We start from the raw sequence: 27,667 nt of genomic DNA, 5'->3' as shown, positions 1-27,667 counted from the left end.
TAGAATGTGGGGTGGACAGCTTTGCCTACAGATGGTTTCCAAAATGTGAGTCTCTGAGGAGAAGCCCAGCAGTGCAGCTCACAATGGGCAGTGACTGAGGTGGGATTCAGCTCTGGTGGGATTCTGTGGGGCAGCCAGGTGCCTCAGACCCGAGGTGTGTGTGGTCCCAAAGAGCCTGCCCAAATTCAGCATCCTGGGAAYTGTTTGGTCCCTGGGTTTTGGCTGAAGCTGATGGCTGAGGTGTGCTTGCATTGACACAGACAAGCCATAAAGCAAATAACCCTACCTCATTTTTCCAGAGCTGCCTCTGCCAAAGTACTCTAAGACTGGCTGGCACACGGGATTCTGGATAAGCTCCACTCTGGCCTTCTCATTGATTTGAAGCATGTGTTACCATATCAACGTTATTTGTAGTCATCTTATTTTTTCTCCTTGTCAAAAGGCAGCCTGTCTGTGTGCTGGTATTGTGAGATGACAGAAGCTTTTCCTTTTATGAATCTGTCTCTTTGACTGACCCACACAGCAGCAAAGGCAAAGCTAGCCCTGTGCTTTTTGAGGCTCAGCAACATATTTTTCCATCAAAGCAGGCATCACTTGCTGTGAACTCAAAGGCAGGTTTGCCAGAAAGGTGAATATGTCCTGCACTCTTSTGCCCCAGAAATACCAGACCCAGAAGGTGTTTTTCTCCAGTAGTCAGTCTAATTATTTTAGTCAGAGCCTGAGCTGCATCTGGACAGTGTGGGGTTTCAGGGAACTGAGTCCACAGGAGATGAGGTCTCTCAAGGAGAGAAAGAGGGTCCCCAGATCAGAGGAGAGGATGGTTCTACATCTTCCCCATTCACTGCTTGATGAAAAGGGTGCATGAGGTGCTCATTTCCTTTGACAGAATTTACCCTTTCCAAATACCCCCTCTGCTGCCCCTGTTCTTGCAGGGGTTTCTAACAGCTTCCACCAAGACTTTAGAGTGTGGCTTGGGGCGCTTTGTTTAGTGAGAGCAGATTGATCTGTCAGATTCTCAGTGAGCACTGTCTGAGGCAGAGCAGAGAGGGCAGGAGAGGGAGCATCCCCTCCCARGCAGGGGGTGATGATCCTGAGCAGTGATGTGCTCACACGAGCCTTGTAAATCCTGAGYGCGGGGCTGGGCAGCTCCAGGAGTGCTGGCAGGACACTGATGAATAGCACCCGGTGGGATTGTCTCATTCTTCATCAAGTGCTGGCTCTCTGCCAAGAGTTGTTCTGAAAAATAATCATAAAGGAGGGGAAAGGAGTTTATGGTTCCTGCTGTGAAGTCAGCAAGAGCCAGCYGTTGACAGAAGTGAGAGTGGAATGGGGTTTGGAGGGTTTTGACTTCCTTTAGCATTACTTGCTGGATGCTGATAGTATTTTTATCAGATCTGGCCTCGCAGAGTCAGGAAGACAGATCAGCAAGAGAGAAAGAGAAATTGAAATAAATGAGGTGTCTGGCACGTTTGATTTTCAAAGCGAGCTCGTGTGGGACTGGGAGATGCTTGGCTGAGGCAATGCTGTGGCATGGTGCAGTACAACCCCTGTTGTTGCAGAGGGTGCCCTGCCTACCTTGGAGGGAGGAGGGAACATGAGCCAGCTTCTGTTGACTCCCAGCAGGGTGAAAATTAATTTATTAGATACCTCCAATGAAAAAAAAAAACCCAAAACCAAACACCTGGATATCCTAGAAGGCTTTGCTTAAATAAAACTGGTTTTTATTAGCCCTAACCATCTGCAAAACCCTCCAYCCAAAATGCAAAACGAAAAGGAAAAGGAAGTATTTCTCATGAGCAAYGTGTTGTGTTTCTATTTTGGACATTGTCTAAATAAGAAATGTARAAAAAGAGCTAGATTCAGTAACAATCACTCTTTTACCACTGGTGGAATAGAAAAAGGAAATTATTAAGATGCTCCTTCTTGTTCCCACCAGCTCGGGTTGCTGAAGGCTGGTCAATGCAACTCCATGTATTTTTCTTGTGGAACTCACAAAAGTGCAGGGTGGGGCTGACAAAGGTATTTGCAAATCTGGGTTGGAATAACTGAAAAGTTTCAACTACAACAAACACTTCTTTCCTCTCCAGGCATTTTAGAAATGTTACTGCTTCCCTGTGAAACCAGCAGTATGGCACATATAATAGCTAACCTTGTGTAATAAAACAGGAAAACCAAAGAAGGAGGCACTCAGGAGGATGTTCTCTTTGGGAATTTTTGGGAATTGCTGGTATTTCACTCAGCAGCAAAAATTACCTTTTGAGCTGGGGCAGAGTGGGGTCAGTTCAGCACTTTCCTGGGGAAATATGAATTTATGTCTGAGYATTTGCCTGCTGTGGTCAGTGGAGCTCAGGGTTGCTCTCTGGTCTCTTTATTTTGCCAGTTTCTGTAAGGAATTCCTTAATCCATATTTGCTGCAAATGGATGCACTAACCTCCTTTCCCCCTCTGTATTCCTCCTTCCTCCCCCTTCCCATCTCTGCATCAAAATTGAGAATAAATTGGTAACTCTGCATCATGGGGTACCTACAGCACTCATGGCTGACCTTTAGAAGTTTTCCTTTTTTTCCCCCTTTCAATATGTTTGTAAGGAAGCCAAATCATTTAAACCAGCTGGAAGATCCCTGAACTGCTACAGTTCTATAATGTTCTATAATCATTTCCCTCCCAGCATATAAAACTGGCTCTCTCTAGTTTACTGCCAGGCCCTTTCATTGCAGAGTGAAATAATAAAGGTCTCTGAGGACTGTGTGCTTCTCAACTCTCCGAGAGATCAATCGGATCAATTTGCCTCTGTGTGTTTCGATGTCTCTGTCCTGATTCTGGAGACAGCTGCTCTGGTGTGCTGTCAGGTGGTTCTTTGCAAAGGGAGGGTCTCTCCTGGATCAGCTCAGGGCTCTAAAATAGTTTTAAAACCCTCAATAACCCCAAAAAAAGGAGCAGGGGTTTATTGCTCTGTAATAGGTACTGGTGAATTAAGCTGAGTTTTTTCTTGTCCCTGGAGTGAGCAGCCCGTGGGGTAATGCAGCACGTATGGTTTGGTCAAGAATTTAAACTCWCGCAGATGATTTATAGGGATTTTTTGTAAAGTGAGTTTTATTAAGTTGCCCAAAGCACAGTATGTTCATCAAGGCTTTGCCTTCTTTCACTCCATCCATCTTGGAAAATCTGTTTCTTTTCTGGCCCTTGTGAAAAGTGCCCTTTTCTGTCTTCTCCATCGTAGCCCTGAGCTATCAATTCGAGGAAATGAACCCGAAGCAGACAAAATAGCTTTGCTCAAGTAAAGTGCACTTGGGTGAGCTGGTGCTTTCTGGAGGAAGTTTTGACAGGCAGCAGCCACTTAGGTAAACTCTACTGCTTCCCCATTCCTCAGCAAACACTGCAGCAACCTCCTTCTACCCTAAGATATATTTTGGAAAAGAGCCCTTTTGCCTGAGTATAAATAATACATGTGCATGTAACCTGAAAGCTCTTTTCAATGACTTACAAACAACAGTCTGTATTGACACTTTCCCTTTTTTTAGTTAGTTAAGAAAAATCTTACTTTTGTTTTTACTCCCCAGTTCAGGTTCCCGTGATTTGTTTTTGTTTGGCTCATAGGTGTATTGGAAGCTTTACTAGTTTAATTGCATTTTAAGCACAGGAGTGTATGTGATTGGCACTTGGAATAAATCTTCATTTCTCTAGGAATGCTTGTGGAATAGCAATTCTGATGGCTGCTTTACGGATGTTACATTTAATCAATAACTCAAAYACAGAAATAACAGCAGCTCTCGGTCTTCCTTGGTTGGCAATATTTCCCGTGCTGGCTGGTACTTTTGTCTTAGTTATTCAACAAGGGCTATTTATTGTGTTTAATAACAGCATCAAACAGATGCAGTGCAAATATTGAAGGAGAATAAAAAAAAAAGAAGAAGAATCTGTTAGTTTAATCCAAATACCTATTTTTTTTTCCTGTGAGTAAATCAATGCAAGAGTTTTGGAGGATAACAAAGCCTTGAACAAACTTCCCAATGTATTTTCCCCCTATCCAGGGGTGTGATGTGCTTTGGGCACAGGCTGTCAGGTGGAAAGGTGTGGTTTCTCAGTGTCATCTCCATTCTGTCGAAGGTTGGGAGTGTGCTACGGGCTCTGGCAAAACCCCCACGGCAGAAGCTGCTTTTATTTTTGGCTGAGTCCAATATTCCATAAACTTTCGTGAGAAACTGTGCAGGATCTTTYGTGCTTGCCAGGCTTTTAAATATCAGGATTTAAGCCCACTTCTGTGGGGRTGGAGACTACAAAATGCTGTTGTTGTCTTGCTACTGCTTATTTTTTGGAAGTTGCCAATGCAGTTCAAAGTGAATATATCTTAGTGACTTAAAGAAGACTGGAACATTTGTGGTTTTATTTTTCTGGCAATAGATTAGACTGAATTGTGGTCAAAATAGGATAAAATGTAATTATTTTTYATAATTCTGCCAAGTTTTAGAATTATTTTTTTATTGATGTGCTTTTTGGCTTTTACCATTTATTATCTSTTTAGATGAGATATAAAGAATAGCTTTGCAGAGGAAATCCATTTAAAGTAAGCCACTAATCCTTACCGGCTATTGCASATTTTAATTTTTATTTTTCACAGATGAACCCTGTCATAACCGAACCACAAATGTCTGTGATGAAAGAACCAGTCCATTTTCAATTTGAAGAATTTAGGGATTTGTAGATGTTTGCATGGAAAAGCAACAGAGATAAAAGTTGTTGGAAGTATAGAGTTTAGTATTYCATGCCAACAGTAATAGCACAGGCACAATTTACTTACGGGGCTGCTGACAAAAGAAGTAATTTGCTGCCAATTTTTGAATTGTTTTCTTTCAGATTCTCTCTGTGTTGCAGCATAACTTTGGCATTGAGTTGCATTTGATTGCAAACATCAAAAAGTTTCTCTGAAGGGATATCAGCTCTGAAGAATGTTATTTTGATTCTTCACTATATTGCTAACAGACTCGTGTCATTCATATTTAAAAGGAACAGGCTATTTTGGAGGATGTTAAAAATAACAGACATTTTCCTAAGAGATGAGAATGAGGAAGGTTGGAGTTTTTTACCATTTATTTTGTATTTAGAGATGGCTTTGGCATATTTACGGATTGCTTTATTTAATCTGACAGAAGCAAAGGGACAGGGTAGATAAAATGTCAGATTAAGAGTTTTCCAGAAAGGAAATGCCTTCTTCCTGAAGTATTTAGCACTGACATGCAGTGAGCTGTGTTTTAAACAGATGAAGGATGGGGAAAGTTTTTGGAAAAGGGACCAATCTCCCCACAGACACATTCTGTTTTACTGTCCTGAAGGTCCCCCAGTGTGATGAGTGCTCCTCTTTTCATCCTCATATCTCAAAGTCAAGAATTCAAATGGTGGATGCCTGATTTTTTTCTCCCCTCCTCAATTAAGTGCAAAATGTGGATTTAAGTTGAATTTTACAATAGTTTTAGATTACAAGTAAATTGGGTAAGAATTAAAAAAAATTTCAAAACAACTAGGTTTTGAAATAAAGCAATACTCTTCAGGCCACGTTTGCCAGTGATTCAGGTGGTTTTCTCACTGCATTTCTTTGCAAATTGTGCCCATATTTCTTTCTGAAACCAGACTTTCCCACTTTTACTTGATTTACCAGAAATGCTCACAACTAAAATATTATGTGCCTCTCCAAGCATTTCTAAAAGGCTTTTTTTTGGGGATGACCCGACCCCAAATGATGACTTATAAAATAWAATTCAGTTGAGCAAATATCTTTAAGGGAAAATCCTAACAACCCACAACTGAGCATTTGCCCTGATTGAGAGCAGGTTTGCCTGTAAAAGTTTTCTTTCTTTCCCTCCTTCCTCAAGTCAAATATTATATGAGTAAAATGTTTTAAATTCCTTAAAAGTTGTTTCAGATTTGGGATTGGGACCAGCTGACTCTTACCTACCCCTATGCTTCTCATCAGTGCATATCCCATTTTTAGGGATGATGCATGGAATAGAAAGGAGGATCACCAAAATCAGTGATAGGGCACAGAAATGAATGTCTGTGAGACTTTCTCTGCCGTTTTTAGTTGTTGGTTGGGTTTCTTTTTTTAAGTTTGCTTATTGGCATCCTTGTCAAAGATGACAGCAAAAAATTAGATCCTAATTCCCTAACTGCACATATATAATTTTAAAGCCACCATGGTTCCTTCTGCAAATTAGCAGATTTGTTGGACCAGTGTGTGTTTAGTGACATGAAACCCTTTACAGAGCACATCAAAGCAAGGCAGCAGGCTTCCAAATCTTTTATGGCTTGTTTGTAAATTTTTACTGGGACACTTGATTCCCAGTGACACTTTCAATAATTTACACTCAGGATGACAGAGTGCACGAGTGGAGGATAACCTCCCCCTTTCTTCACATAAAAACTGTCGAGTAAGGCAGTTTTTGGTGATTAGGGAGTGCTTTTAGGGAGCCCCTTTGCCAAGCCTGGCCGTGCAGAGTGAGTGTGGTCCATGGATGTGGTGCTGTCCCTCGGGGATGGCTGCGTTCCAGCACAGCCACAAAGGCAGCAGGCAGTCTGCAGGAGCTCTCTGTGGTTTTGGGTCTGTCTGCTCCTGCCAGGCTGGTTCATGGAAAGCACAGCTGCTTTTGCAAGTGGAGCTGCTCAGGGAGAGCAGGGGTTTTCCTGCTTCCTGTGCTCCTGAGTGCTCGCTGGGGACTCCAGTGAATGGAGCTCTAGGGGCAGCGGATTTTTTGGATACTGCCCCTGGATCTCTGACAGCAGCAGAGATCTGAATAGCTCCATGTATCTCTTCTGGCTCATCATTTCCCCCATTCCTTTCCTCTTTGTGCCTGCTTTCCTTTCTTCTCCCTTCATCCCCTCTCTTTGTTGTCACACACACTCACACAGCCTCTTCTTCACACACCTTTTCATCCCTCTGCAGTCCAAGCAGATGATCTTCTCCAGGATGGATACAGGCATTTCAGGAGAGAGAGTCTCCTCTCCCAGTAGCTCTGGAGGAGCAATGCAAAGAGAGTCTGATGCTGTTCCTTCTGCAAGGTGTTTGGCATGGCTGGAGAGCCTGGGGAATTGCTACAGATCTCCAGTGAGCACTGCAAATAGGGATCTTTTCCCAGTGGCTTGTTACATGCCCAGAAACAGTCAGCTGTCACTGAAATCAAAACCAGCAGCATCTCTGCAGTCCCTCTCATAAACAACAAATCCCTGCTCCAAACTATAGAACCGCTGAGTTTTCTTGATAAAGTGGTTTCAGAACTTTATCAAGACACAGGCAAGTCTCTTTAATTGCTTTTTCAGGAAAAGCCAAACTGTTTTACCTGATACTTTCGAGGAAGAAAACAGTTTGAGCTGARCATAAACTCTTGGAAGTGAACATTTTCAGCCTGAATGAATAAAACTAGTCAAAAGCACAAGCAGATGTAAATAGGGATTTGTGGCTGAATGTGGGGAGCAGCCAAAGCTGCTATCAGTGCTGCTTATAGTGCAGTAACTTGAAATACCTCTGTAGGATCCCTTCACTGGGCTAGGACAGGGAGATATGAGCCAATGCCTCAGGAGTGTGAGATGCAGAGGAAATCAAATGGCTGAAGTTGATGGAAGCTTTAAACTGCAGCCATGGTGCTTTGGTTTCCCAAGATCTTGCAGATCTGGTGGCCATATTTTGATGAGGTCTTATTTTTCCTGTTAGCCCTTCTCCACTTTGTCTCCTCGCATCAATGGAATGTCTGGTATGAAGAGAAACCCTTTTTCATGTTCTTTTTCATGCACCTGTTAAGTGCATTTTGCTACTTTATTCTCTTTCTGTTCCTGATCCCTTACTGTTCCTCCCTCTCCTCCTCTCCCTGTTCCTCCCAGTGTTCTTCCTCTACTTTCATCCCACACAGAATGAAGTCTGTATTGCCTGAGAGAGTAGGGAAAAGCCATGAGTGGGATCACCTCCTCTGCTCTATATGCCCTGCTCTTGCTTTCCCCAAAACTCCAATAAACAGCAAGAATTCCAAATAAAGTCACAACTGAAAATGTACACGAAGAATGCATGACCTTATCAGTGAAAATGAGTTAAAACAGTTGTGACTTTCATAAAACCTCTCCGTGGCTCCCCAAAGAGCCTGTAAAACTGCTCCTGTTTGTGTTTATGCATCCAGGTCTGCATGGGCAGTGGTAGCTGGGGTTTAAGGCTCTGTGGGGAGATAAGGAACAAGGATGCCACACACATGCTGAGGGGAAGGTCAGCACTGCTCATAAAGAAGGAAGCAGGAGAGYTTTTCTTCTCCCTTGCAGAACCTGCAGCTATGACTGGTATTTTATTTCCCTGAATTGACAAGTACTTTGAACAAGTTAAATATCCAGACGTGTCTAGAATATATTGTGTTTTTTTTTTTTAAATTCAGTATTTTTAACTCCATGATGGATTTTCATTCTTGTTTTCTCCCTGGGCTATCAAATACACACAGTTTCCCTTCAGTTGCTGTCCTTGAGGMGGACTATAGGCTGAGCTAGGCTGAAAAGACACTTGTCCCATATAAGATGCAGCTGTCTGGACAGATGATAAGGAAATTCTCTTTAAGCAGGAAAGATAAGGTGGTCCCTATAGATAGAATATGGCTCCTGTAAAACTTGCTTATTTTCAGCAGGGGAGTCTGTCACACTGGTTTGGAATGAGGTGTATATTTATCAATGTCTTAAAGCTTTGTATTAAAGCTTTGTATTAAAGCTTTGACATGCACTTAAAATAGCCCCTTCTAAGTTTAAAAATGTTCTTGATTAGAGGTGTCTTGCTGTTAYCAGTMATTAAGAATAAGAGGAAAGCCTTGYTTTTATATTCATTCTTCCAATRTTTTYCYGTAGTTTAGGGGTTTGAAAGTTCTAGTTCTAAAYTCTGGTGTTTGCTGGGATCTGATCTGTTTCCTAAGAAGAATATAAATGGGAGTAATGTTCCTCTCAGAGTAAAGGACCAAGCCAAAACAATCTCTTGATACTCCAACACTTGTACTACTCATAGTTACCTCATTCTTTTAGATGTTCCTGGTGGAGAGTTCATCACGGATCTCAATTGTTTATTGGCTTCCCTTAAGAAAGCCTTCAAAGGGAGCACAGAGCAAGCTCATGTTTTATGGCAGAGCTGAGTCAGCTGCAGTGKGGGATAAACCCTTTTCCAGTATGGGATAAACCCATTTCCAGTGGTGGTCTGCAGTGGCTCAGGAGCTGCCCCACAGTGTTCTGTGAGCTCAAGCTGTCTCAAGTGGCACAGGCAAATTAAAAAAGCTCCCTGCTTCTTAGAGAAATTTAATTTGATAAACCCAGAGTCCACCTGGTATCAGCAAAGTGTATGTTCCTGTAAACTGCACCRTACTGAATTTTACTGGGTCACCCACCCTGCTGTCTTCAATTATAAAACCTCGGAGTGCCCCGGTGATGTCACTGATTCCAGGATGAGCCGCGCTTTTCAGGAAGCCGGGGCTGCCAAATATCTGAACTGAGTGAGACAAGTCCCTGCATTATGAAGCTTTTCCTGGCTTTATTGTTTGTTGTGATTCTGGTTGCTTTGAGAAGTATTCCTGAAAGGCTTTTAAAAGACAGCAAGTAGGCAATTACAGGCTGGGTTGCTTTGTGGGARAGCTGGCACSAAGCAGGAGTGGAACCACCRYCCAAATGGGCTCTTTTCRCACTYGTTTWGCGAACCTGAYGAGCTGGATTTTTCTCCTCTAATTWTATCATTTTCTTAGGAAAATCTGGAAGGCCCACACCTTGAAATGTTCTCCTACTCTGGAGGTTACATTTTGCTGTGTGGTGCTGCCATCAACACACTTTCYCTAACTCCRTCCCACACCCGCTCCCATGTGGGARTSAATGCCTGTGTGTGTTTTGGCACGGTTTTGGCACCACAATTGTGCTGGTTGGGGTGGAGCAGGCGATAGGGAGTGGTTCCCATGAGCAGAGGGATGTTTGGCAGCTGGAGAAGTTGGCAAATGCATGTAAATCCGACCTGTGAATGACTTTTTACAAGACAGCTGTTAAAAAAAGAGTATAAAACAGTTCAAGTGTTACAGTAGTAATTTCTTTGCTTCTCCTAGCTAAAGACAAAATTAAGAGTTTTGGCTGAGCAAAGTTCAGTGTAACTTTAGATGTGTTTGCAAGCTGAAATTTTGCATAGAAAAAGCTGCTGCAATTTTACACATAAAAGGCCTACTGCATTTTACATTCTGTGTGTCTGTCACTGACATTTAACAAACTTCCTCATCCTGGTCCCGTTTGCAGTTCATTTGGTTTTAATACTCAGACTGTGTGTTATTCTTCACCTGCACCAGTTGTGAGATATTTCACTGGTTGCCTTCCCTGACACAAGCAGTARCCCAGTAAGGTGCTCTAAAAAACCACGTGGTTTTATAAATCTTGGAGGCACTGAGTATGACCTTGCCCACTCAGGTTGATCTCATGGGTGGAGTGCAGGATTACAGAGCAACCAACCGTGTTATATCTTCTGTGGTTTCCAGACAGACTTCAGGACAGCAGCTCTAAAAATGGAAAAGCTTCACTTCTTGATTGGACTGTTCATTTCTGACCATGGGCAGCTTTTCTGGAGGACAGCAAACACATGGCCTGGAGGTGACAGCCACCTCACAAGTTTTAGCTCACTGGTATGATGTTGTTTCTCAAGGACGATGTTGGCAGACTTCTTGACACTGTTAAAATTGCTCCTCTGTCTGTAATGGAAACCTTGGAGAAAGAGTTGAGCTGTTCTAGTTAATCTTTTCCCAGAATAAGTCCATCTAAAGCTAATATTTGTAATCAAAAATACCTTCCTAAAGTGTTGCAGAGAGTTAAAAGTAAAAGCGAGTGAAAACAGGTTCTTGAAAAGAGTCAGTCAGTGYGATGAATAGAGGGCTGTCCTCTCTCCACACATAAAAATGTAAACAAAGTGCAACCAAACGCTTCTGTTCCTGCTGCAAGTCACGAGGGGTTGAGTTTCATAAAGGGTTCCAGTAGGGAACAAAAGCCTGGGGTTTGGTCCAAGTGCTGTTAAAGCCCGTGAGAGGTTTTCTCTTTGGTTCYGGTGGGCTTTGGAGCCAAGCCATGGTGAGGGCTTGAAGGCCACCCTGACCTTTCGTGGGGAGACAAAGCTGAAGGTTTRGTTTCATCTCACTTGTACTTGCTGGAGCCTGATTAAAATCAGTGGGAACTCAAGAAACTTTGCACTTTGAGGCGCTCAGCCCTCAAAGACTGGTCTGACATTTAAGTCAGGTTTGGTCCTTAAATGTCAGCGTTTGACAATAACTAGACACCAAAGAATGAAAGTCGTCTGGTTTGCTTTACACTGAATGGTTTAGTTGCTTGGTTTTAGGCAYGGCACTTAGGGAAAGTTTTCTGAAGAGCAGTTCCTTTGTACAGAGCATCCAGATGTACTTCTTTCATCTTGTTAAATGCTGCCTCTGTTTCTTGCTGGCTTTGCCCTGGTGTTTTTTTTTCTCCAGTATAATCTCTTCTTCATCTTGCCATGGTGACCAGGCTTGCAAACTTCTTACTATAGAAAATTTGAACAAAACCTCAGTTATTAAAGACTCTTGGCTGCATTAGGAATGCAGCTTCGATATTGTTTTTCCTAAGACTTGAAGGGTGGAAGCMATCAGGTGATAGACTGTCTTGAGGAATTTGGAGAGGAAATAAGATACRTTTTATGTGCTCGATGTTCACGGGAGAAACATATGATGATTTCATGCTTGGACAGGTAACTTGCTTGAAGGTGTTGCAAYACAAACTGCAGTTTTTGTAAATCATTTAAATATTGTACCCTGATGCTGATTGTATGTTATACAGAAGCACCTGCAAATGTTTTCCTTCTGAATTTATTTTGTTTTCTTGATATTTATAGCTTCTTAAAATAACTTGTCATTTTTTYCAATACTTTTCTACCTATTTTATGCTTAAAATATTCCTGTTRTCTCTTCTGTATTTCTTTTTGTCATTGCACTATTACAATGATGGAGCATCTGTAAGGTTCAATAAAAATGGAATTATCATGAAATTAATGTCAYGAATATGACACTGTTATGTTAAGAAAGTTCCTTAGACTTTGGCAAGTGCTTCTACTCTATATTAAAAAAAGTGTTTAGTTTTGGCTCCAAATACAGTTTAATTTTACTCRTCGAGAACCAGGAAGGGTTTTATGAACGTTCCTACAACAATAAGCCACCTGTGTGTTTGTCTCTGTGCAATTAATTAYCGTAGCACTTTGTCAGCAAACTTGTGATGAAACTTAAGTGTGCAGAATACACTCCCGAAAAATGCTTAGAATGAGTTCTGCTGGATAGTTATACTCATCTCTAGAGGCCGAGCAGAGAGCTGGGAACAAGGAGTTTTTGCATTTTAATCACGGTCTAAAATTGAATTGCTCTGTTTGGGTGACCTTTTAAAAATGTGTCTCCGTGTAGTCTTCTGGGAGTCTGAAGACAGCAATCTCTCTGAGACACATGGGGGATTTTTCTGAGGATTAGGAAGTTAATTGAAGATTAAGAAAAAAAAACCCAAACCAACAAACACACCAAAACCAGATTTTGATGGCAAAACCGCAGTGTATTGTAGTGTGTTTTACTTGAATTAGTCTCAATATTTTACTTATGTGGAAAGGTCTTTGAAGAGTAGGAGTGATGTCATTATTACTGCTTTCAGGGTTGTTAAATCAAGGTACACATTTTTCTGCATTTGAAAAATGAGTTAGTGTTTCAAAGTACTTCAACAAACATTTGTTTCCTTATGTTTCAGCTACCTGACTGCAAATAACAACCAGAACTTCTTGTATAGCGCGAGGCCTTTTTTGAAGAGGGCTGCTTTGGTGATAAGCTATGTAAGTATGAATGGACTTGAGCATGGTGAGAGTGAACAATGGATAGAGGTATCCAAAAGACTCAGAAAGCTCAGATGGTAGATCTTAATACAAAGTTAGGCTTGGAAATTAGTCTAGAAAACTTCAGATGGGCAGAAATGAAAATATTACCATGTTTTTAGTTAAAACCTTTTGATTTATAGTGGTTGCCACTGCAGTCATGTAGTCATCTGCAGGTACTTCCTGCCCTAAATACAGGGGACTCTGGCACTGGGCTGCCCTGTCAGTGACATGGTGTTAATGGCAGTGCAGCTCAGTGAGAATTGTTAGAAAAATTCCTCCTTGATGTTCTCCAAGCAGGACTCAACGTGTTGTAGAGGAGGAAACAAGCCCTTCCATGGGAATGTTGGGAGTGTGCAGCTCTGTGTGCTGGTGCTCCAGAGCCAGATCCCCTTGCTTGTCCCTGGACAAGTGGTTACCAGAAAGGTGAAGGAGTGGCAGCTTGMAGAAATCATCCCTGGAATTAGGATTACACAGCATGAGAAGCACCAATGGAGCTTGTCCTTACACCTATCCCAGYGTGGATGAAGGATAAGAACTTTTAAGAAATCAGCCATGATTTCCCCGTCTGTATTTAGGTAGAGGTCAAAAGCAAAACTCTGTCGTCCACACTGCAGTAGAGTGCTGGGTTTGTCCTTCYAAATGCTGCCTTTGTGGTGGGTACTCAGATGTGTTAGTTGCTGTCAGTARTGCAGACATGGGAGAGGGACACACAATGTCACAGTGTGCCATTTGTCCTGGGGGCTGGCAGGTTTGTCCCCCTGAACAGGGCAGTAAACTTCAATTTTGCCTTACCTGCTGAGCTGACTCRCTTTGCACAGCACAGGGAGCTATCACAACAAAACATTGGCTGGAGGCCTTAGTTCCTTTTAGTAGAACTTTGCTAACTGAGCTSTTCTCCTTTGAAGGTGATCCTCGTGCTGTATTTCCGCCTCTGGATAATGGGAGGCTCCATGCCGATGTTTTCAGAGCAGGACAACCCAGCTTCATTCTCTCCATATTTACTGACCAGGTATCATGACAGCAGTCAAACAAAAGTTTTCAAAAGTGTGGTCTTGATGTTGCATTTTCCTACRCTAAAATGGCTTGCAGATGATAATTGAAAAAAAACTTGTTTTGTTTTCTTAATTACTTCTCTGTATTGCTCTGTCTAGAACAGAATACAACCAGAATTATTTCTTGATGTTACACTTGATGTTACACTTTCCTGCACCAAAATGGCTTGCAGATGATAATTAAAAAAAAAAAAAACTTGTTTTGTTTTCTTAATTACTTTTCTGTATTGCTCTGTCTAGAATAGAATACAACCAGAATTATTTCCAAAGAACATTTGCAGGTGCTTTGTATTACAGGTGCTTTCTTACTGAAAAATGTGTGCTTATTTTTATGCAAAGCCCAAAGAATATAGTTTAATTGCCCAAGCACAGGACTGGAAAGCCCAGTAAMTGAGGCATAATCCTAAACCTTAAAAGTGGCTGCTTCTGAGATGTGGGATGGAGGCATTCAAAGTTTTGGCTTCAGCTGAAGTTTGTAAAAAGGGGGTGGCCATGCCTGTTGGTAGAATAGCAGTGACCGAGCAGTGAAGGTGGAGGGGCCATGAGCACCAGTGTTTGCTCTGGTTAGCTACTGAAAGACACTTGAAGCTTTCTGGAGGCATTTCCTGATGTCTCAGATGAAAATGGGAGCAGTCTTCCTGTGTGTCACTTTCTGGCCTTGCTGGCTCCTCATTCCAGCAGTGGAATTGCAGCTGAGACACAGATTGAGATCAAGCAATCCTTACCCAGAATCTGCTGCAGAACTGGACTGGATCTCGTTTGGGGAACCTTTGTTATCATAAATAATAAAGCAACAGCTTCTATTACCACCAAGGCTRTAAGTGCTTCCAGGAAGCACATTGTCTCTTTTGGAAAGCTCTAGTGTTTGTTTCTGGTGGAGTTATTAATACCAGCCTCAGTGCAGGGTTTGAAGGGTTTGCTGCTGTCCCTTTTTGATGTGTTTATGCTGAGATGGGGGTCACCAAGCCATAAATAATCCCAGCCTAATTTCAGTTACCTCTTCTGTGCTGCACGTGTCCTTTTGTGTTTGTCTCTTTGCCTCCTGTAATGACAGGGGAGGGTTTTTTAAACCTAAAAGCAAAGTCATTCTCAGGGTTTGGAACAGTGACTATTTTTACCACTGGCACTGTGGRTTTTATTAACAGCCTTAGGAAAAACAAGTCAGAGCACTGCTGGCTGAGATCCTTCCTTGGCCCCAGCAGCAGCCCTGGCTTCACCTGCAGTCCAGCAACACCTTCCTGCTCCACACTTAATTAAGGAAATCCATTCCAGTAAAAATCAGTTACTGTTCTGAAGGGATTCTAAAACTCTTTAATTATCCCWGTTCTTCCTTTTCTGCTGAGCTTGATCTTAATCCTCATTTTAGCCGATTTACCCAGAAGCTTTTATCTTCCATTCAGGAAACTCATCCTTTTAGCAGGTCTCAGTGTCAGTCCTGCAGGTACAGAGACCCAGTGACTGTCTCTGAACTGACAGCCCATGATGCACCCTCTGACCACAGCCCTTTTCTCAGCAACAAACCTTTTCCTTCTTCCTCTGTCAGACTCAAACCTTGACTCTCACCTGAGAATTTATCTTGCTGATAAAGTCAGAACTGAAGCTATTGCTGCAGAACTGACATTGAACCAGTCCTCCCAAGTGCAGGACTGGGGTGTCAGGTGGAGCTTGCAAGGTTCAGGTGGTTTCCAGGAAGGTTGAGGAAGATGATGCTGCTCTTGTGAGACCTCTCTTGGCACACTGCATCCAGCTCTGRGGTCCTTAGTGCAGGAAAGACATGGACCTGTTGGAGTGAGTCCAGAGGAAGGCCATGGGAGAGTTTGTTTATGAGAAATTATGATCCAACCTCGGAGAAGCTCCCAAGCAGTGTGTGTTCCTCAGCTGTGAACAGCAACAGTGCAGCAGAATGTGAAGAGCTCGTGTGGGAAGCTCTTAATAAGGTTTTGAAGGCAGTAATTAGGATACAGCACTTAAGCCAAGATGTTAATTGCAACTTGGGTTGAGTTGGGAAGAAGGAAGTGGAAGAGCTAAGTTTGGTGTCAAGACCAAAATCTAAAAGAAAGATCAGTTTTGGGTAGGGATCTTGAAGTGATTACTAACACTGTCACTGGTTGAAGCAAGGGTTAGTCTCAGGCAATGGGCAAGTTGTTTTGTAACTCTGAAGATCACAKAGGTCACAAATGGGAGTTTCTGTTTTCAAGGAGCTGTCTTTATTTGAGCTGGAAATGTGYTTTTTGCCCATGTCTCGCCAGGGTAAATGTTACGGTTTTCAACAGAGTTGAAAATTATTGTAAGACTTGGCCAGCTCTGTGGGGCTGGAAGGAAGGCTGATAACAGTGGAATAAAAAAGAAAAACAGTAGTTTGGAAATGTGTGGCAGTCTTTGTGGAATTCATGAGGTTAGATCTGGAGCTGGGGTCTCGGCTGACACGAGATGAACCCAACAGAGCATTTTAATGTTTGCAGAGCTTATTGGAGCCAACATTAGGGGTAGGTGTAAGYTTGGGGTTGGAAAATGTAGTGACTCCTGAGGTCAGAATTTGCCAGCCCTTAGAGTGGTTATAGCATAACTTCCAAGAATGGGGGTGTGAGAGGTCTGTGCATCCTCCACTGTGTGGAGGACGGGGATGGATATGGAATTTAGAGTGTTTCAAATAAATCTAAGAGGAGACAGATTCCAAGCAAGCCAAGGAGGTGGCTTGGAGCAGGTGGTTGAGCTGGGGAGCTTCTTCCTGCAGGAAGATCCTTCTGTCCCATGKGATCCTGGGAGTGTGCTGAACGTTTACGCAGGCTCAGAGAGAGATTTGCCAAGTTGAAATAAGAAATCCAGACTCCTAAATATGCACAAACAGCATCCAACCCAGAAACTCCCAACTCATCCAACTCCCCAGCTAGGAACTGGGGAAAAATTATCATCTGATATGCTTTACTTGGCATTGATTTTTTGGTCACTGCTGCTCAGAGCATTGATGTGGCTCAGTTTGGCCTTAGAACATGACCGTGTGTTCTGTGTAACCCATCTGCAATCTTGGACAGATATATAAATTAAAGTAGACAGATAATGGTTTATTTAACATATTGAAAGGCTAAATATGCTGAAATAATGACTGTTTTCCAATCTTTAAAAACAGTCATCTGTTCAGCATGCTCTCTAAATTACAAATGTTAAAATTAACAAGCAATATTCCCAAATACCTCAAAGCTTAGGAATATGCATGAAAGCCACATTTCCATGACCTTCATTGTGTTGCTTGGCAGAGGTGGACTGAGAAGATGGGWTGTGCCCATCATTCCCTTTCTCAGTGGAGGCAGAAGTGAAGGTTTTGGGAATACTCCTAGCCATGCCATGAAATCCTGTCCATCCACACTGTTGTGCACTGCAGGGAGGGTGTGCTGTCTCCAGTGGCCTTACCTTAAAGAACAYAGACTTTGATCTCAAAATCTGCTATGGATAAGCAATATTTGAGAGACAAAAACCAATCCCAAACCATCAGAGCTTGAGGGAGAATGCAGTGAGGAAGGTTTCCAGGGCTGCCCAGYTTTGCATAAACCGTGTACCAAAAGTGCAGCTCCAGAGTCAGGAGGGTGTTGAGTGGAGGGCTGACATGCTTCAGACGTTTTGCACAATGTTTCTTTCTTCTGCCATTCTTGAGGGGAAAGAAGTAGGAGGCCTCTGGATAAACAGATTGTGTTACCAGCACTGTGGCAAGACAAGGGAAAAATCCATTGTGCAGCAAGTCTCAAGCTGTGTGAAACCGATTAAATCTTACCTGTAATTTCAAACTAAAAGTTTGTTTTTTAAAAAAAAATATGTCTTTGGGAGTCAGGTTATATTCATTTCTGCTGGCTTTTGTCTTGTGATCCCTGGTGGCTGATTACTCTGRGCATGAAGCAGGTTATTTGTGGTGTTTCCTTAAATAGTTAATGCATTTYTACTTGGACTGCCTTGAGATAACGTTGTCCTGTGGTTGAACTGCTCTCCCTGTAAGCTGCCTTGCTGTATGCCTTTGCTGTTTCAATCAGGTAAATGAGAATTCAGTGCTGCAGAAAGCTGAAGAAGTGCTTATACATAAAAACTGGCACATAATCCTTTTCACAGAGATTTGTGACTGTTTTCTGAGCAATGCATTTAATCACTCCATTTGTAACTTCAAAGGGAATGAACTACTGAGAGGCAAACCCTGGACCTGTACTGGGAAAAYGGGTCCCTGTGCCAGCCAGTCCTGCCAAGGAAATAGAAGTCAAGTGGAGCAACTACTTTGGGATGGAGTTTTCATGGACCTCAGGCTAGAAATTAGCATGAAAATAGACCTCTGTGATGTATCAGCTCTTCATCAGCCAGGCTTGCACACGCTGCCTGAGTGGTGAAGCTCTGCCTGGTTTGTCAGTGATTTCTGTTGTGTGCCCAGAGGTGCTTCAGTTCAGGCCCATGTGTAACCTCTGCAGGCACCCAGCGTTCAGGAATCACTTCTGACAAAAGGGAGAACAGCAGTGTTGGTAAAAATTGCTCTCATGCCTGYCCAGGGGCCAGACAGTCCATACATCAAATGTAAAATGTAGTTTTTATTTCAAGGGGTGCACTCTGCTTCTCCCCCTGTGCCTTCCAGAGAARTTGTTCCAGATTCCCTTTCCTTTCCATCAAACTGCAGCTCTCTGTTTATCCTTATCTTTGTCTTTCCTACTCCTGTCCTCTGCTGACTGGCAGCTCTTTTCCCTGAATGCAGATGGGTTGATGAAAGGGAATACACAGGTACTTCTTCCAGGTATGAGTATTTTCTGTCTGGCTCGTGTTTGGATGTTAAATGGAATTAATCTGTCTGCTGCTTGTTTGTGTAGCTTACTCCACTGTCACTGAATGAAGATAGATAGATAGATAGATTAGATTGATAGGTAAATTAGATAGCTAGATGGGTAGATAGATAGATAGATAGATAGATAGATAGATAGATAGATAGATAGATAGATAGATAGATAGATAAGTGGTTTTTTTTTTTTCCTTCTAATGCTCTGAAAAGAAAATGTTTAGGTCGACAATATATCAGAGCAGGAAAATAAACTGATGTGGGGAGGGGTATGACTGGACTGGGAGTTCCCCAGGGGAAGTCCAAATATATACAATTTGAAGACAATATCTTTAAAACCACCACCTGGTTATAATTGCAGCCACATGTGTCCTAGGGGGACATTATTGTGAAGTGACTTGTCAAACACACTTGGGTTTAGGGCTGTKTAAGAGGATGAAGAGAGCCTTGAGCTGAAATCAGTTCAGCTGTTAATACAAATGAGAAGCTCTTTTCCCAAATAAAAAAGCTCTTCTTACCCTGACAGTGAACTGAAACCTCCCCATGTGCCTGGCAGTGTGGAGGCCTTGTCAGAAGAACATAACCAAGGTGTGTGACTTCTGAGAGGGCAAAAACCAAATTCCTGTTTCTGTTTCAGATCCCCACCTGCTTCCTTCATACCTCCCCTTCCATTTCCCCAAGTACCAGTTACGTGCACTCATTACCTGTCTTCTAGATAGGTCCATTTTTTTTTCCCAACCAGAAGAATGCTTTTCCTTTCCTTGGCTAAAATCCCCAGTGCTGGGAGATGTTTCCCTGGCAGGTGGGTGCCCTGCTGRSTCTCTGTGGGTAGGGTTGTCTGTCAGCAGTGGGATGGGTGGTCCCAGAACTGGTTGGCTGGTAGGTTGCAGTATTGCATGCACCTAGAAAAATTAGGATCACTGGCTCCCACTTTTCCATGAAGGTTAAGTGGGACATGGTCAGAGATTTGTGATCACTCCCATAGCACAGGTTTAGAAAGAAATCTATAATCTCTGTCCCTGGGAGCTGCAGGGAGTAAGATTAAACTGCTTCAGAATCAGAAAAGAAGGGAAACRCCTCATAAATTTCTATAAATCTTGTTGGTTTTTTTGTTGTTGGTTTTTTTTTTTCACCTAGTCTCACAGTCCTTGTGCTCTGATTGCCTGGGTTTGGCAGAGGTGAGATGGGGGCTTTTCCAAGCTCATTGGTCTCTATTGCAGCATAGAGTAACAGATAATTCCTCGAGTATTTCCCTCTCATATTGTTTATGGCTTTAAGGAGTACCSTTTGCCCTCATTTTTGCAGCAGAAACATTCAGTTCAGATAATTGTTTTCTGCAACAAGTTCTGATATGAGTCATCCTTTATTTATCTCATGTATTTATCTCAAAGCATGCAACAGTGCATTTAAACTCAAAAATTTAAAACCAAACAAACTGGATTGCCATGACAACACCGGCTACCTACAGAAGGAACTGTGTTTTGCTGAGCATGCCAGAGATGATGAGAAATGCAAAGAAACACTTGATACTCACTGAAACTTAAATTTCCATGTTCAATTTGTAAATAAAAAAAAATCTGCGATGCAAATGCTGCTACCTGGCCTGGGGAAAGACTGTTTGCCAGTTAAGAGGCAGAATCTTCCAGTTACCTCACCAGTAATACTCTGATTTTCACGGGATTAACTGAGAGAGTGGGAGTTGTTGGAGGCAGGGATTTTTCTCCCTTGGAATTCCAGCAGACACCAGAAGCAATATAGAGATCATTAATTTAAAATGTAATTCACTCAGTCAACTAATTAAAAGAAAATACTCTTGTTGCCATTTGCAGGTAGACTGCTGATGTGTAATTAGCTCCTGGAATGATTTCAGAATCTTCAAGCCATTTCAAAATTTGCACATTAGTTCCTTGAGGTGTCAGCTTTGGTAAGAGGTTTCTTCCAAACTTTCTCCTGTGTTTAGCTTTCTCTTTTGGCTTGTGATACGAGAGCCACATAGATGTGAAGGAATATCATATGCTTTCGAGAGCCATAAATAAAAAGCAGCCCTGAATTGTCAGTAGCTATTATTAGCATCCTGTTGTTTTTCTGTTGCTAGCACCTAGAATAGCGATAGTTTGTAGTGCTTTATTTTATACAGCCATCCATCATGYCCAAGGACAGGTTACCAGTGCTGAAAGTGTATTCAAACTTTTGYTTGACTCAGAGCCCACTCAAGGCTTTCTTGCAGCTTACAAATGCCTCCAAATCCCTTCGTGGGTGTTGGTGCTGTGCCTGCTCATGGCTCATGCACGTTCAGTGAGGGTGCTTGGCTTGGCCATGAGATGTGCCCAAGGGTTGTGCAGAAGGGCATTTTTACCAGTTGGCTGTGCACAGAGGGTAGTGACTGTCACAGGGTTTAAAATACTTCACTGCTGTTGGAAGAGAGTTTAAAGATTGATTCTTGCCATGGTGGAATGGAGCAATTGCCCATCTCCTGTAGCACTGACCTCTGGCAGTGAGTCCAGGGCTCCCAAGGAAGGCTGAAACCTCACAAGCACCTGCAAACAGACCCTTGTTTGCAAACCCCTCCTGATAGTGAGCACCCTGGAGTTGTCTTCCCTTCTTCAACAGCAAATTGTCCTAACCTTCCAGCAGAAACTGGCTGCTCCAGATTGCTCTGAAATTGTTAARCTGACTCAATTTGTTATGGCAGCAGGCTGTGTTTATTTATTCTGTGCTGTGTAAGGATATATCAGCTGCTTATCAGTGAAGATGCAGAAAAGCAGCTAGTCTGCCCTTCACTGCAGTGCTGCAGTTTGCAAAGATCCCAAATGTCATCTTGTCCCTTCCTGCCCAGCAGCCCAGTCTGAGTAAGCAGGGGAGGGTTTTGTGGTTTGTATAAAATTTTCCATGAATATTGTGATGCCTATTGAAAATATTAATATGCCAGGGCATAAAAGGACACTCCCTCCAAAAACTGGGCTCTCCTAGAGCATCAAGTGTAAAACCAACAGAGCTTCTGGAAATCCTCTCTGATACAGACACTTGCAGTAACAATATTGTATGCCGTGACATTATTCAGATTCATCTRAATGGACATGCTTTTGTTTTAACAGTAAAGCTAGAAGTGGGTCTCAGTTTGGCTTTGAAGCAAGTAGCTGTAAATAAATGCTGGCAGCTTTTTCTGAGCTGATGTGTTGAGTCTGATGGAGAAGTCTGTTTTTATTGTGGCTGAGCAGAGGTGGGTCAGGCCACACACAATGTCACGAGTGAGTGCCTCGGTGTGATTGAGTCCCACCAGATTTTGTCTTGCTGTGTTTCTCTGTAATATGGGTCAGCAGAGATTGGGTTGGTGAGTAGAAAACACACTTTTGTTTCTTTAGAAAGAGTGAACAATCAAACTTTTGGAATAGTTTGTGTAAAATTAGGTTATGTTTTTGAGGGATGCTTTCTTAAAYAGGAACTGGCTTTTTAATCGCTGCYTCTGTTAAGAGAAGATGGATTTTTTTTTCTCTTTCCCCTTTGTTTAATACCTCAKGGTGGGGAAGGTGAGAAAAATGGGGGGATGGAAGAGAAGTGTACCMAATGGCTGAAAACCTTAAAAATGTGGAATTATTCTACTTTCCAGAGTTGGAAGCTTAGAAAAATTTGTGGGAAAATGAGAATGCGCCTCTGTGACTGTTTACAATGAAACATTCCAGCTCAGTAATCCTCCTTGCTTTTGGGTCACTGTGCTCCTGGAGACATTTATTTTTTGGATGAGAAAAGAAACTGATATCCTAACTTTGTRGTTATTTAAATATGTTTTCACAGAAATTTATGACCCAACACCCATCTGAGAACTTCCTGTCTGGAGTCACACTTAGCTTCAATGTATTACCATTCTGGCACAAATATAATGTTGTAGGTGTTGTTGTAAGGGGCTGCATTTTGMCCACAAAGGGGCATGTTTGTAAGTGGCAAGTGAGACAATCCTCTGCCTATATGCCTTGACATTTCTGCCATCCTTTGTTGCCATTTTAATAAACCTGCTAAGGTACCATGGCAACTGGTTGTGATAACAACTGCCAAAGCAGGCTCATGTGGAAAAAATCCTATGCAGGATAGAATATATTTTTTTGAGTATTTGCCATTTTCAGTGCTGTGTACAATGTGGATTTTTCCACTTGCAAGCCAAGGAAGGGTTTGTCTGTTTGAAGGCTGTTGCAATTTTACTTGGTTGACTTCATGATTGCTGGAATAATCTGCAGTCTCTTGCACGCAAAAGTATTTCAACTTTAGATGCACTTTTTTGGCAAGTAGATGCCAAGAAGCAAAAGCCTGGGGCAGAGAGGGATTGGTTGATGTGATTTTTTTCTTGTTTTCTTTTAACCCAGTTGCACATATGCTGTTCTTTTTCAGTCTTTTTAAAGCCCTGCACACTTCCCAGAGGGCAGCGTGCTCCCCATTTCCATTCCCCATTAATTTCCTTTCTATTGAGAATAACAATTATTGAAGATTACAACAATTTGAAAGGCTCTCTACTTCCCCATCACTTCTGTGGCACATCTCACACAATCTGGACCCAGACCTGATAAACTGCCATGGGATCATCCAGGAATCACCCCGTCCCCTCTTTCTTCAGTCCATTTTCCCTGTGCCTTGATTTGCATAGAGAAAAGAGAGAAGGGTCTGAGTTTCATTGCTCCATGTTGTGCACATAGGTGAAATCCTAAATTGTAGGTTAAACCCAGCTAGAAGGATATTTTGTATTGCAGCAAACATGCAATGGACTGTGTAGAAGTTCAATATATATGTATGTACCTGCTTAGTAATTAATTTATTGTTTAAGCTGGCAAAAAGTCACTTCAAAAATGTGACATTCAAATAGGAATTGAAGATCTGTTGGTTTTCCAAAGGCTGGTGCATAGAAACCATGTAAATATTATTCATATTACGTTACTTCATTAAATGACCTTTTAAAGTGCCCCTCACCTATGGCAGCATCTCTTTACTGACAGAGAGATGTGGTGCTGCCCGTGCCTGCAGTGCTGTTGATTAATTTTTTTTTTGTTGTTCCCACCTCTCTTGCAGTATGTGGCAAATACCAAAGGAAAATGTTTCCCATGCTGGCAGTCATTCCATGTRTGACATGACCTGTTTTCATTTGCAGGTTTTTAACTTATTCCTACCTTCTGGCCTTCAACGCGTGGCTCCTGCTGGCCCCCATCACCCTGTGCTACGACTGGCAGGTGGGCAGCATCCCSTTGGTGGAGTCCATCTGGGATGTCAGGAATTTAGCCACGGTRTTCCTGGTGCTGGTGATGACATTGCTCAGCCTACACTGCATTGCTGCGTTCAAGGTAACRCCAAAAGCCSTGCRATACAACATTTAAAAAAAAATAWTAAATCTGTTGTTTTCTAATCTTYAGATGAAATGGTTGGTAAACACGTKTTTTCTTCTGGAATGCGTTGGATTRGGGTGAAAAACYGTACCAGTAATGACTRATGCAGGCAAACTCAACTGATGAAAATGTCTCTGTAGCTGAATGTTACAGTCTGTAATCAGTCTGATCTGAGGGCAGAGCTGGGCCAGGACTCCTGCATTCAATTACTGTTAATGATCCAAACCCCACTGAAGTTGTTAAGCATCCCTTCCTCTCCCATCGTCATTAGGCCTTTTTGTCACTTACTTCAAACAGGACTGGGAACTGGAGCCTTTTGAAAATAAAATAAATTCCTCTATTTGCACTCTTGCTGTGCTTCTGAAACCTAAACTTTGGATACATCTTGATGGGAAGGGTTTTTTTTTTTGTCAGCGGAGTAATGGAATGTGGGAAATCAGAAATGATCTGGAAATGGTTCTTTAGCATAAATAATACAGTTGGTAAGCCATACTTCCCAATTCAGCGTTTCAGAGGCACCATTAATCCAGAAATGAAAGTGAGGTTGTACAAGCCTTGTCAGAGATCATATATGCAGCACTTCCCTGGAAGGGCTTTTTTTGTGGATCACAGGGAGTTACAAGCTGTTCCTCTTTCAGTTATGTTGCAGAAGCTTCTTTAGGAAAGGTGTAGTCACTTTGGAAAGGGTACAAAAGTTTCTCTTYCTTAAATGTGTGTATTGCTGAAAAACACAGCAGAAGAGTGTCAGGTTTTTAATACCTGTGTTATGCTAAAATCTGCAGGTCATGTACATTTTCAGTCTACCCTGGCAGTCTTCCTGTGCTCCTGATCAGAGACAGAAAATGAACCAAACAGTTTGAGGCTGCAGAGTCATTAATTTAGATAATACATTGACAGATGCTGTATGGGAAATATGGGAAAATACTCTATTAGGTATTCACTMGTTCTACCTGCAGGTTGTACATCATCTCATATTCCTCCTGCTTTCATTACTCACTGCTAGAGATATTCAGAAGTGTTTGTATTAGACCTAATCCTGTTCTCAGGAAAGTTAATGATAAAATTCTCATTTGCCCAGTACTGAAGACTTCTGAAAAATCTTATTCTGTGTTCTTTGAAGTTTTGTTTGCTTTTTATTTCTTCTCCTGCTCTCATAATTTGAACTATGTGTAGAATTAATAATGTTGGCTTGCTTGAAAAAGATTTTATCGTATTTTTATTACATTTTTTTTCATTAAAAGCAAAACAATTCAGTCTGGATTTATGAATACCAGTGTTTGATTTGAAACTGAGGGTTGTAATCTTTTCGTGAGAAGTTCGGTTTTGTTGTTGACCACTGTTAATGTTCAACAACATGAATTTTCCTCTTTGGGCATTTACTTACTAGATGGTTTGAAATTCATCTTAAAGATTCCTTTTTGTTTATCTTTGAAAATCTCAAATACTGAAATTGGGTCTGAAGTTGRAGATATAACCTCCTGTTGTATCAAATCCAGTAAAATTAGAACCATCTTGACCAAGAGCTCCGATGASTCTCCACTTGCAGCTTCCAACAAAAACCCACTGTGAGCATGGAACTGGTGACAGTTCCTGGGGATCACCTTGGACATTCTTCCCCCAGCCCAAGGCACAGAATTATGGAATCACAGAAGGGTTTGTTTGGAAGGGGCCTTAAAGATCATCCAGTTCCAACCCGCCCAGCCTGGCCTGGAACGCAACCAGGGATGGAGCATATCTATCTATCTATATATATAAAATTAGATGTATAATTGGAGGTAGCTGAAATATTTTACTTTTCAGGAAATTCTGCATTTCTGAAGCTATTTTTTATTTTGTTTTTAACAACTCACACCATCACCCAATCATGGTACTGCCATTAATTGTTATGAAGATGATTGTGTTGGACTGAACTATCAAGGAAAGCAAACAGGAAGCAGCACTTTTCCTGGAAATAAACTATGCCATTTGACTTCAAACAATCATTTTTATAACAGGGAGAGGGAAGTTCAGGGCACATGAGCTGCAGGCACAATTCATTGTATTAATGTCTTAGGAAAGCATCTTTCCAAATGCAACAGCAGTGGACTTTTGTAGGGCACTGCTCCCCACAAGAAGGACCATCCTTCTGTTAAGGTATTTCTCAGTATTTAACAGCTTATAGGCAGCATGAGATGCATCAGTTGGTTTCTCACATTTCWTAAAGTGCAAGTTATTCTGCTTTCTTTTTGAACCAAATAGAACAGTCTTTGCAGCCATTTTTCTCTCCTTTTTTCATTGCAAGGTCTAACCTGGAAGAGRTAGCTTGCAATTTCCTAAGGAATGGCTGCAGAGTGAGCAGGCATGCAGTTTGTGTGCCTTCTGTTGGAGACTGTAGGTGTGCAGGGGTGAGGGAGAACAAAACCTCACATTTATTCTCAGTGGCACCATCGCTTCCCTTTCTGCAGCGTGGAGAAGGGAAATGCTGAAAATTCTTTTGACAGCAGTGAAGACCTTGGGACAGTGAACATGGAACTGATTTTTAGTGGCAAGAGGTGATGTGTGTGCATCCAAAACACAAACTCACAGGAGACTTGCAGAATATTTTGTGTGGACTGTAATTAGAGAATGCATTTATTGGATTTCTGCTTTTGCTGTTTTTTTGCATTTTAAACAGGGCTAATTTGTTGCTGATGTTTGTGATTAGGGCAATAACTCTGTTGGGCATGTGTGTGTGGTGCTGGTAAAGGACATCTAAGGCATGAAGCTTTCTTGTTTCATTTCATTCTGTGAACGTTGTTATACCTCAGAAAGAGAAGAAATAATGCAAGATTTCTACCCATCGGTGCTTTGCTTGGAACAGGTCTGTTATTGGATGGGGGTTAATTGCTGAAAACTGCAGAAAAGGAGAAGGCAGYTCTGCAGTTTGTTTGGAGAGAGAARCCTTCCTTCTCATCCTGCTTCTGCCCTTTCWTTATTGTCTCCCTCCTTACTTAGTGAGGAGATCACCTGAAAAATTGCTTTGTTAACTCTCTGTGKGTAACTTCATTCTCTGGGTGGTTTCTTCTGCATATTGTGAGCTCCTGTTGTTTGTCAGCTGGAGAGCTCCCTGTGAACAGCTCCCCAAGTCAGACCTGTTTCTGTGCAGTGTTGAGGTGCACAGCTAYGCTTGTGTCTTGCTGCAGCTGTCCCTGTCTCATGCACAATTAATACCTGACTTCAGGAGGTCTGACAGGAATRAAGAAAAAGCCAGCTCCTTGTTGCAGCAGCCACTCAGGAGGAAAGGACCTTGCTGTTTCTGGCCACGGTTTTTCCATGATGACTAATGTGACAAAGCTACATTAGGCAGCTCCTGAAACCTTTTGGGACTCGATTTTTCACCAGGCAGTTGCCCAGGGTGCTCTGCAGATTGGYCTCTCTGGAGCTGTTCTGGCCAAGGCACCAGGAGTCACATCWCAGAATCCTCAGGTTCTGCCCTGCKCTTTGCAGTGACCTTCCCCACATGGGCTTCAAGGATGTGCTGGGGATGTGACAAAGGCTGGGGGTGCTGTTCAAAACACCTGCATCCAGGAGAAATATTAAAA

At 42.2% G+C, this 27,667-nt stretch overlaps 1 protein-coding gene across 1 annotated transcript in view; it reads left to right on the top strand.

Annotated features, from left to right (window-relative positions):
* TMTC1 (transmembrane O-mannosyltransferase targeting cadherins 1) overlaps window positions 1-27,667 on the top strand; it is a 134,072-nt gene that overhangs the window by 37,114 nt on the left and 69,291 nt on the right. Inside the window, exons 6-8 of the mRNA XM_057389995.1 lie at window positions 12,771-12,852; window positions 13,800-13,903; window positions 23,876-24,065. Coding sequence (XP_057245978.1) covers window positions 12,771-12,852; window positions 13,800-13,903; window positions 23,876-24,065 — 376 coding nt within the window. The remainder of the gene's footprint in view (window positions 1-12,770; window positions 12,853-13,799; window positions 13,904-23,875; window positions 24,066-27,667) is intronic.

This window comes from Malurus melanocephalus, unplaced genomic scaffold, assembly GCF_030028575.1.
Source record: "Malurus melanocephalus ecotype Western Australia unplaced genomic scaffold, MMel_1.1 scaffold_22, whole genome shotgun sequence".
Classification (NCBI taxonomy): domain Eukaryota; kingdom Metazoa; phylum Chordata; class Aves; order Passeriformes; family Maluridae; genus Malurus; species Malurus melanocephalus.
The sequence above is the reverse complement of the archived record's forward strand: the minus strand, read 5'-3'. Positions and strand labels throughout refer to the sequence as shown.